Source organism: Trachypithecus francoisi, unplaced genomic scaffold (genome assembly GCF_009764315.1).
Source record: "Trachypithecus francoisi isolate TF-2019V2 unplaced genomic scaffold, Tfra_2.0 Lachesis_group2, whole genome shotgun sequence".
Lineage (NCBI taxonomy): Eukaryota > Metazoa > Chordata > Mammalia > Primates > Cercopithecidae > Trachypithecus > Trachypithecus francoisi.
Window position 1 is genome coordinate 84,805,870 of NW_022681465.1, and position 11,739 is coordinate 84,817,608.

At 39.0% G+C, this 11,739-nt stretch overlaps 1 protein-coding gene across 4 annotated transcripts in view; it reads left to right on the plus strand.

Moving 5' to 3' along the window:
- The window catches only part of NDUFS4 (NADH:ubiquinone oxidoreductase subunit S4), a 125,946-nt gene extending 114,779 nt beyond the window's left edge, over positions 1 to 11,167 (plus strand). For all 4 annotated transcript variants that reach the window (XM_033179556.1, XM_033179557.1, XM_033179553.1 and 1 more), the window contains one exon: positions 10,949 to 11,167. Coding sequence is in view for 3 of the 4 variants with exons in the window: in XM_033179553.1 (XP_033035444.1) it covers positions 10,949 to 11,052 (104 nt within the window). In the remaining variant the exon portion in view is untranslated. The remainder of the gene's footprint in view (positions 1 to 10,948) is intronic.
- Positions 11,168 to 11,739: the final 572 nt, after the last annotated feature.

The window sequence follows — 11,739 nt, forward strand, 5'->3', positions numbered from 1 at the left end:
CCTAGGTTTTCTTCTAGGGTTTTTATGGTATTAGGTCTAACATTTAAGTCTCTTGAATTAATTTTCGTATAAGGAGTAAGGAAAAGATCCAGTTTCAGCTTTCTACTTATGGCTAGCCAATTTTCCCAGCACCATTTATTAAATAGGGAATCCTTTCCCCATTTCTTGTTTCTCTCAAGTTTGTCAAAGATCAGATGGCTGTAGCTGTGTGGTATTATTTCTGAGGACTCTGTTCTGTTCCATTGGTCTATATCTCTATTTTGGTACCAGTACCATGCTGTTTTGGTTATTGTAGCCTTGCAGTGTAGTTTGAAGTCAGGTAGCGTGATGCCTCCAGCTTTGTTCTTTTGACTTAGGATTGTCTTGGCAATGCGGGCTCTTTTTTGGTTCCATATGAACTTTAAAACAGTTTTTTCCAATTCTGTGAAGAAAGTCATTGGTAGCTGAATGGGGATGGCATTGAATCTATAAATAACCTTGGGCAGTATGGCCATTTTCACGATATTGATTCTTCCTGTCCATGAGCATGGTATGTTCTTCCATTTGTTAGTGTCCTCTTTTATTTCACTGAGCAGTGGTTTGTAGTTCTCCTTGAAGAGGTCCTTTACATCCCTTGTAAGTTGGATTCCTAGGTATTTTATTCTCTTTGAAGCAGTTGTGAATGGAAGTTCATTCCTGATTTGGCTCTCTGTTTGTCTGTTACTGGTGTATAAGAATGCTTGTGATTTTTGCACATTAATTTTGTATCCTGAGACTTTGCTGAAGTTGCTTATCAGCTTAAGGAGATTTTGGGCTTAGACAGTGGGGTTTTCTAAATACACAATCATGTCATCTGCAAACAGGGACAGTTTGACTTCTTCTTTTCCTAACTGAATACCCTTGATTTCTTTCTCTTCACTGATTGCCCTAGCCAGAACTTCCAACACTATGTTGAATAGGAGTGGTGAGAGAGGGCATCCCTGTCTTGTGCCAGTTTTCAAAGGGAATTTTTCCAGTTTTTGCCCATTCAGTATGATATTAGCTGTGGGTTTGTCATAAATAGCTCTTATTATTTTGAGGTACGTTCCATCAATACCGAATTTATTGAGCATTTTTAGCATGAAGGGCTGTTGAATTTTGTCAAAAGCCTTTTCTGCATCTATTGAGATAATCATGTGGTTCTTGTCTTTGGTTCTGTTTATATGCTGGATTACGTTTATTGATTTGCGAATGTTGAACCAGCCTTGCATCCAGGGATGAAGCCCACTTGATCATGGTGGATAAGCTTTTTGAGGTGCTGCTGAATCCGGTTTGCCAGTATTTTATTGAGGATTTTTGCATCGATGTTCATCAGGGATATTGGTCTAAAATTCTCTTTTTTTGTTGTGTCTCTGCCAGGCTTTGGTGTCAGGATGATGTTGGCCTCATAAAATGAGTTAGGGAGGATTCCCTCTTTTTCAATTGATTGGAATAGTTTCAGAAGGAATGGTACCAGCTCCTCCTTGTACCTCTGGTAGAATTTAGCTGTGAATCCATCTGGTCCTGGACTTTTTTTGGTGGGTAGGCTATTAATTATTGCCTCAATTTCAGAGCCTGCTATTGGTCCATTCAGGGATTCAACTTCTTCCTGGTTTAGTCTTGGGAGAGTGTAAGTGTCCAGGAAATTGCCCATTTCTTCTAGATTTTCTCGTTTATTTGCGTAGTGGTGTTTATAGTATTCTCTGATGGTAGTTTGTATTTCTGTGGGGTCGGTGGTGATATCCCCTTTATCATTTTTTATTGCGTCTATTTGATTCTTCTCTCTTTTCTTCTTTATTAGTCTTGCTAGTGGTCTGTCAATTTTGTTGATCTTTTCAAAAAACCAACTCCTGGATTCATTGATTTTTTGGAGGGTTTTTTGTGTCTCTATCTCCTTCAGTTCTGCTCTGATCTTAGTTATTTCTTGCCTTCTGCTAGCTTTTGAATGTGTTTGCTCTTGCCTCTCTAGTTCTTTTAATTGTGATGTTAGAGTGTCAATTTTAGATCTTTCCAGCTTTCTCTTGTGGGCATTTAGTGCTATAAATTTCCCTCTACACACTGCTTTAACTGTGTCCCAGAGATTCTGGTATTGGTTTCAAAGAACATCTTTATTTCTGCTTTCATTTCGTTATGTACCCAGTAGTCATTCAGGAGCAGGTTGTTCAGTTTCCATGTAGCTGAGTAGTCTTGAGTGAGTTTCTTAGTCCTGAGTTCTAGTTTGATTGCACTGCGGTCTGAGAGACAGTTTGTTATAATTTCTGTTCTTTTACATTTGCTGAGGAGTGCTTTACTTCCAATTATGTGGTCAATTTTGGAATAAGTGCGATGTGGTGCTGAGAAGAAGGTATATTCTGTTGATTTGGGGTGGAGAGTTCTATAGATGTCTATTAGGTCCGCTTGGTGCAGAGATGAGTTCAATTCCTGGATATCCTTGTTAACTTGCTGTCTCGTTGATCTGTCTAATGTTGACAGTGGGTGGTGAAGTCTCACATTATTATCGTATGGGAGTCTAAGTCTCTTTGTAAGTCTCTAAGGACTTGCTTTATGAATCTGAGTGCTCCTGTATTGGGTGCATATATATTTAGGATAGTTAGCTCTTCCTGTTGAATTGATCCCTTTACCATTATGTAATGGCCTTCTTTGTCTCTTTTGATCTTTGATGGTTTAAAGTCTGTTTTATCCGAGACTAGGATTGCAACCCCTGCTTTTTTTTTGTTCTCCATTTGCTTGGTAGATCTTCCTCCATCCCTTAATTTTGAGCCTATGTATGTCTCTGCATGTGAGATTTGTCTCCTGAATACAGCAGACTGATGGGTCTTGACTCTTTATCCAGTTTGCCAGTCTGTGTCTTTTAATTGGAGCATTTAGTCCATTTACATTTAAGGTTAATATTGTTATGTGTGAACTTGATCCTGTCATTATGATATTAACTGGTTATTTTGCTCATTAGTTGATGCAATTTCTTCCTAGCCTGGATGGTCTTTACATTTTGGCATGTTTTTGCAGTGGCTGGTACCGGTTGTTCCTTTCCATGTTTAGTGCTTCCTTCAGGGTCTCTTGTAAGGCAGGCCTGGTGGTGACAAAAGCTCTAAGCATTTGCTTATCTGTAAAGGATTTTATTTCTCCTTCACTGATGAAACATAGTTTGGCTGGATATGAAATTCTGGGTTTAAAATTCTTTTCTTTAAGAATGTTGAATATTGGCCCCCACTCTCTTCTGGCGTGTAGAGTTTCTGCCGAGAGATCTGCTGTTAGTCTGATGGGCTTCCCTTTGTGGGTAACCCGATCTTTCTCTCTGGCTGCCCTTAAGATTTTTTCCTTCCTTTCAACTTTAGTGAATCTGGCAATTATGTGTCTTGGAGTTGCTCTTCTCGAGGAGTATCTTTGTGGCATTCTCTGTATTTCCTGAATTTGAATGTTGGCCTGCCCTACTAGGTTGGGGAAGTTCTCCTGGATGATATCCTGAAGAGTGTTTTCCAACTTGGTTCCATTTCCCCCCTCACTTTCAGGCACCCCAATCAGACGTAGATTTGGTCTTTTTACATAATCCCATACTTCTTGCAGGCTTTGTTCATTTCTTTTTCTTCTTTTTTCTTTTGGTTTCTCTTCTCGCTTCATTTCATTCATTTGATCCTCAATCGCTGATACTCTTTCTTCCAGTTGATCGAGTCGGTTACTGAAGCTTGTGCATTTGTTACGTATTTCTCGTGTCATGGTTTTCATCTCTGTCATTTCGTTTATGACCTTCTCTGCATTAATTATTCTAGCTGTCAATTTTTCCACTTTTTTTTCAAGATTTTTAGTTTCTTTGCGCTGGGTACGTAATTACTCCTTTAGCTCTGAGAAGTTTGATGGACTGAAGCCTTCTTCTCTCATCCCGTCAAAGTCATTCTCTAACCAGCTTTGATCCGTTGCGGGCGATGAGCTGCGCTCTTTTGCAGGGGGAGATGCGTTCTTATTTTTTGAATTTCCAGCTTTTCTGCCCTGCTTTTTCCCCATCTTTGTGGTTTTATCTGCCTCTGGTCTTTGATGATGGTGACGTCCTGATGGGGTTTTGGTATAGGTGTCCTTCCTGTTTCATAGTTTTCCTTCTAACAGTCAGGACCCTCAGCTGTAGGTCTGTTGGAGATTGCTTGAGGTCCACTCCAGACCCTGTTTGCCTGGGTATCAGCAGCAGAGGTTGCAGAAGATAGAATATTGCTGAACAGCGAGTGTACCTGTCTGATTCTTACTTTGGAAGCTTCCTCTCAGGGGTGTATTCCACCCTGTGAGGTGTGGGGTGTCAGATTGCCCTTAGTGGGGGATGTCTCCCAGTTAGGCTACTCAGGGGTCAGGGACCCACTTGAGCAGGCAGTCTGTCCCTTCTCTGATCTCACCCTCTGTGTGGGGAGATCCACTGCTCTCTTCAAAGCTGTCAGACAGAGTTGTTTGCGGCTGCAGGGTTTTCTCCTGCTTTTTTTGTTGTTGTTTAGCTGTGCCCTGTCCACAGAGGTGGAGTCTACAGAGACAGGCAGGTTTCCTTGAGCTGCTGTGAGCTCCACCCAGTTCGAGGTTCCCAGCAGCTTTGTTTACCTACTTATGCCTCAGCAATGGCGGGCGCCCCTCCCCCAGCCTCGCTGCTGCCTTGCGGTTAGATCGCAGACTGCTGTGCTAGCAATGAGGGAGGCTCCGTGGGCTTGGGACCCTCCCGGCCAGGTGTGGGTTATAATCTCCTGGTGTGCCCACTTGCTTAAAGCGCAGTATTGGGGTGGGAGTTACCCGATTTTCCAGGTGTTGTGTGTCTCAGTTCCCCTGGCTAGGAAAAGGGATTCCCTTCCCCCTTGCACTTCCCAGGTGAGGCGATGCCTCACCCTGCTTCAGCTCACGCTGGTCAGGCTGCAGCAGCTGACCAGTACTGATTGTCCAGCACTCCCTAGTGAGATGACCCCAGTACCTCAGTTGAAAATGCAGAAATCCCCGGTCTTCTGTGTCGCTCGCGCTGGGAGTTGGAGACTGGAGCTGTTCCTATTCGGCCATCTTGCCCAGAATCCCCAAAGTAAAGATACTTTTAAAGTGAAATTCCTAAAAAGCTATTTTTCTTTTCTCCTCCTTAAAATTATATGTTAGGGTTATGCTCTGCTTTCAGCCAGATATAATATGGGTGCATAGCCTGGTGAAGAATCTAGAAACCTGCCAAGTACCAGTGTACTTTGCTTTGGCCTCCCAAAGCTTTGCGCTTCTGATCCCATGCTTCAGTTGGAAGTGACTGTCCGTTACGTCAGTTTGTGCCAAATTATGTGGTAGTTCTTGTTCAGTGCACAAATGGAGAGTAGGAAAAATCATTTAGCTGTTCACTTCCAAACTGATGTCAGGGTTTGAGATTAAGTTATTAGAGAAGAAAGACCTTTCACAGAACGTCAATCAAGGTTAAGGTAAAACATTTCACAAGCAATAAAAGAACTGATGGATGTTTGTATTTTTGTATTACTGAACCATAAACGAAATGATTCTGCATAAAAATGAATGGAATTGATTTTATTTTTCTGTCTTATATGTGGAATTCATAAGTTAATTGTGGCCTGGTTTTGTTCAGAGGTTGGGATTTTTGGCATTTGAAAAGATTATACCATTTATATCATAGGAAATAGAATATTCCAACCACAATATGGAGATCTACAAAATAAACTGGCATATTTCAGAAAAAAAAAATGGGCATGGGATGTTAAAGATCACATTTTAAGTTTACTACAGCATTTTCCAAAGGGAAATGATACTAGGGCTTAAAGTTCAAGCTATTTTTGTGAAAGCATTTCAGTGTGTGAAACAGCAAAGGGAGTCAGCTTCTCATCATTTAGGTGTTGGTAGTTGGGTTTGTGGCAAATCTGTGCCATATGGCTCCTGTCCTCTAGGAAGTGACGGCAGCACTGGAAGCTTTACCCATCCCTGGGGCAGCTGCCTTGGACTCCATAGCTTTGATCTTCTTCTGTTTCACAGCTGGGAAGAGCAAGGGGCTGGTTTTCAGTACCCTACAGGACAACATATGGGACCATTATGATTGTAGACTATACCTTCATTTTATATAAGCATTCTTTGGAGAGTGCAAGTATTTTCACTTCCATGTTCCCATTCAGAAAAACAAGTTTGGACTCTTTCTTTAAAAGTATATATATATGTATATATATTTTAGGGTTAAAAAAAGGCATTGTTATAGAAATTTAAACGTTTAATATCTATATTTTATTTCTTGCAAAATATATTCTTTCTTTTTAGCAACAAGTTTCAAATAGGAAGTAGGAAAGATGAGTATAATTTGTGTAACTTACCTATTCTTAAGCACACATGCTTAATGTCCTTTCAAGTGTTCTTATTCTTAGAGTTTTATCTTTTTAGCTCAACTTCACTGTTTGCTCAGGTAACCTTTATATTCGAGTATAGTAGGACCAGTAAATTTGTTCATCCAGGCACTGTAAGATAAACACCTTGGAGGAGGATGCTTGGAAATGTGATCAGATTCTTAACAGTATCTCAAAAAACAGCAAATGTTTATTATGATGACAGCCCTACATAGTAGAAAAGTTTTCTGAATAATGAATAGAAAATCCAAAGATGTACGTGGATTCTTACTTTAGTTTTAGTCTCTATTGTGAATTGTCATTGGACTTCCTCATATACTCCTTTGCGTTTAGGGAAGCACAGTTGCATGTACAACTTTGGAAACAAAGTTGTTTATCACAGAGAAATGGGAAGATAATAAATTTTTTGCCCTACACATCCTAACAATCATGAGTGGTCAGTGGTAATTATATAGAGATGGATCCTATTAGCAAATGCAGGCTGCTTCTGTGTGTATTTTTGTTTGTTTTTCACAGGGTGCTTTGCCCATTCACATTCCAATCCCTGTCATGATACTTCTATTTATTGTTGTTATCACCATCAACAGCAACTGTAATCTGGCTCACAATTCCCAGGAGCCAGCTCACTCCTTAGTTACCAGGAGAAAACCCAAACCAGTTGTTCTTTTATGTGTATAAAACTTCATTCTTCTCACATTGCAGTGACCCTGACCACATTTTGAAACTGCGTAACCAGAATAGATATTAGATCTGTGTCTGAGATCTGATGTAGTACAGAGAATTCTCCCTGGTGGCTGAAAGGGTAATTGAGTGAATGAGAAAGTGACTATCAGGTTTGTGTTTGTGTGTATATTACTGGTTCCTAGATACTTGAGTGCTTTCTCATTTCTGCAGTTTCTTTCCTAATGTCTTTATTGACCTGCTGAGTGTGTGTTGGGAGGTAGTAAGAGGAGAGAGATTTAGGTTTCTTAGCTATCATTTGGCAAGAAAAGATTATAGAGGTCTTGGGTTAATTTTCCAGCTGTCATTATAACCAAATACAGAATCTAGAAACCATTTCCTTCCTCACAATTGTGGGAGAGCATATGTAGAACATAGATTTATTTTCCAGGGATTCTTAAAAGTCTTTTCAACATATTTTTTCAAATAAAAGGAAATGAATGAAATAGATAAAACTTGTAATTGCAGGATATTTTTAAAGAAATGCAGTTTTAGGCCAAGCGCGGTGGCTCACACCTGTAATCCCAGCACTTTGGAAGGCCGAGGCGGGCAGATCACAAGGTCAGCAGATCAAGACCATCCTGGCTAACATGGTGAAACCCCGTCTCTACTAAAAATACAAAAACTTAGCCGGGCGTGGTGGCAGGCGCCTGTAGTCCCAGCTACTCGGGAGGCTGAGGCAGGAGAATGGCGTGAACCCGGGAGGCAGAGCTTGCAGTGAGCTGAGATCACGCCACTGTACTTCCAGCCTGGGTGGCAAAGTGAGACTCCGTCTCAAAAAAAAAAAAAAAGAAAGAAAAAAAAAAGACATGTAGTTTTATTAATAAAGTAGTTAGGTGTTAAAGTCCGTCTGGGTTAAAATCCTGGTTTTGCCACTTATTAGCCCTGTGACCTTAGGCTGTTTATTTTCTCTATATTTTTTTAAGTTAATGTAAAATTAAGATATATACAATGCCTTCCTTATAGCCATGCAACCTATAAACTCCATACATAAAATTTCAATAAAAATACATTTCAAGCACTCAGCATGGGGACTAGAACATACTACCTAGTGCACCAGGAATGCTCTTGCCTCAGGGCCTTTGCAGTTACTTTTCTCTGCCCACTTCTCAGGGAGGGAGGACTCCCCTGTATACCCCATCTAAAATGTTTTCTCCTTAGTACTTACTAGGATGTAATACACATTTTAAATTTAGGTATTACTGTATTAGCACCTAATATACTATATACTTACTAACTTTTCTTCCCCTACTAACTTCAAGAAGTTCAGGAAAATTTTCTGTTTTATTCACTAGTCTGCCTCCACTGTCTAAAAACAGTCTCTGACATGGAGTTGGCAATCAATAATATTTATCAAATGAATGGCAATGCTCGGTAAATATTGTTATACCTCCTTTATTAAATTGAATATTTTTTGTAATTATCAGCATCGTTCGCCTGTTAATATGGGAAGTGCTTAAGAAGTTTATAATTTTAAAGTTACTATGCTCAGATCACAGTATTAATTTGCTTACCAAAACCCATTTCTGTAGTTAATAACTAGGTTAGATTATAGCTAGCTATACCCGAAACATCACAAATTCAAATTTAGTGGGCTCTAATGTAATGGAAATTTATATAGAGACATGTTGCTAGGAAGTTGTGAATCAAATTTGAGGACCAAATAATACTTAACATTTATTGAGTGCCTACTATAAACCACAAGAGACAGTGTAGCATAATAGGTAAGGCGTAGCCTCCAAAATCTGGCCAGCTGTGTTTAAATCCTGATTCTGTCCCTTCTTGGCTGAGTGACCTTACGTTAGTTACCTAATCTCTCTGAGCCTCAGTTTACTCAGCTGTACAAGGGGGATAATATTACTTCATATAAAAGTTCTTTCTCGGCCGGGCGCGGTGGCTCAAGCCTGTAATCCCAGCACTTTGGGAGGCCGAGACGGGCGGATCACGAGGTCAGGAGATCGACACCATCCTGGCTAACACGGTGAAACCCCGTCTCTACTAAAAATACAAAAACTAGCCGGGCGAGATGGTGGGCGCCTGTAGTCCCAGCTACTGGGGAGGCTGAGGCAGGAGAATGGCGTAAACCCGGGAGGCGGAGCTTGCAGTGAGCTGAGATCCGGCCACTGCACTCCAGCCTGGGCTACAGAGCGAGACTCCGCCTCAAAAAAAAAAAAAAAAAAAAAGTTCTTTCTCATAGAACTCAATAAATGTTAAGTGAAGGTGCTTTCTAAGCACTTTACATGAATTATGACATCCTTATGAAGTACAAGACATGTACTTTAATCCTCATGACAGCCTTATGAAATACAAACTTTTCTTATGACCTTTAGTAAATTTTTTGAAATGGAGATAACTACTTGTTATGTTCATACTTTATAAGTCCAGATTCTCTTAAGGTAAGCTACAGCTTGGTAACTTTTTTTTAATGGATAAGAAAGTTCTCAAAACATATTTTCTACTCTGTGAAAGTAAGGTTATGTTGAGCAAGTAAATTAATATTTTCTCTCCTGGATTCTGATGTTTCATTTGCTTTCCTGCTTCCCCTTTTCCTTATAGTTATTGGACTTTCTTTGGAGATGGAGTTCCAGCAGTTGGGAATGTAATATTCTGTTATGGATAAAGTAGATTAAAAGTTTACATTAAAATACTCTGTTAAATCTTGTTACTTTCCCTTGTGTACAGTAGCAGTAGTATACTTTGATGAGTTGAGTTTCATAGGCTTAACTTTTGTGGTAAAACTGAGTACTAACTAAGGGACTATTGAAATGTAAGCTTTGTGGCAGAAAGTACTATACTCACCAAGATCAAGAAGCTCACTTAATTAGACCGTATAATAATCACATTTTGGACATTTTATATGTGACTGACTGCGTGATACAACCATGAATTAGATATTTCAAGATGAGTTCTTTGAATAAAGTCCTAAGAGAGAATAAATTACAGGTGTGGGAAAATGGATTTTATGAAGAAAAGTGAATGTTATAGGAGTTGCCTAGCTTAGGGAATAAAAGAATGACTTAATTATATTTTTAAGGGGGAGGATGTTGATTTGTTTCCCATGTTTTAGGAGAAATACAGAATAGAACTTAGTGCAGAAAATGTAGACATACATATACCCAGTTTTCAAAACTACAAAATGCTGAATGACTTTGGATGGAAAATATAAATACTCAGAAGAGAATAGACAGCTTTGATTAGTGGCCCTTACTTTTGTATGCATAAAAATCTTCTGGAATTGATAAAGTGTAGTTTCCTGGGTCCCCACCCAAGATTCTGATCTAGTGGGCCTTTAGTCAGGCCTAACAATTTGCACCGTTTATTGGGTACTCGCATGTGAGTCCCATTAGTGCAGATAGCCCTTGAAATAAATGTTGAAAATCTTTTTGAGTTTAATCAGTAACCTAAGTAACTTCTCATGGTCCACTTCAACTATGTAGTACACACACGCACCCACACACACGTACATATTTTTCTATATCCCTTTGGAAGAGTTCCAAACTCTTATAAAGAAACCAGTTTTTGGAAGAATAGTGAGGTTGGTTATGTTGTTCATCGCTCTTCATTGCAACTGTTTTTAAAGTCCTTTGTTAAACCACATAGAGCAATGGAAATTTTAATGTAATTAATACATAGATATCAGTAATTGAGCAAGGAGAAACTGAATCATAGTTTACATCTTTAACTTGAGATATGGTAAATAATCTGTAGGCAATCTTTTGGCACCTTTTCTCATAGAGGATTATAAGGGAACAAATAGTAAGTGTATCTCAGATGTGTTGACATATACTCTTGATGATAAGTGAACATTGAGTTACAAAAGCTAGCCTCTGCTTGCTGTGCTTTTCAGGTATCCTCTTTAATTCTGTTTCTGTGGATTTGTCTTTGTTTTTTCCTCCTAGGATGGAGCTATGACGTTGAAGAGAGGAAGGTTCCAAAACCCAAGTCCAAGTCTTATGGTGCAAACTTTTCTTGGAACAAAAGAACAAGAGTATCCACAAAATAGGTTGGCACTGACTATATCTGTGCTTGACTGTGAATAAAGTCAGCTGTGCAGTATTTATAGTCCATGTATAATACACATCGCTTAATCTCCTAATAAATTTGACCTTTAAACTACAGATACATTTTGTGGTGTCTATTTTAAATGTTTTTTGATGTCTCAAATTGGGCATGTTTCAATTTCCTATAGAGAGAGAACATTTGAGGTGATCATACCTCTGGGAAATCTTGGTACTTAGAATCTATTAACAGGAATGCTTGAAATCAGCTGCAACATTGAAGTTTTATATTTGCTTTTTATAGCCATTCTCAAGTTAATATTGTTTATAAATCACTAGCCAACATTATTAAAATGTTGTCTTGGAAATGGTTTTATCATAGATAGAGAAGTACACAATAACATGGCAGTCTTATAAACTTAAACCCCTATCTCATCATTATTAAAGTTCTCTTCTTTTAATTACTACTTTATAATTTACTAAAGTACTTTGAGCCTGAATGAATTGCATTTCATAGTAATCTCTGCCCAGAAATCAACACTTTCTGATTATGAGGAGTTCAGGTGAAGATTCCATATTCTTAGGAATTAAGACTCAGAGAAAATAATCAGTTCATTCACGGGGATTTGTAATATTCACTGGTTTTTTTTGAAATATAAGTAGATATACGCTTCTATTGTTAACCGTTTAGG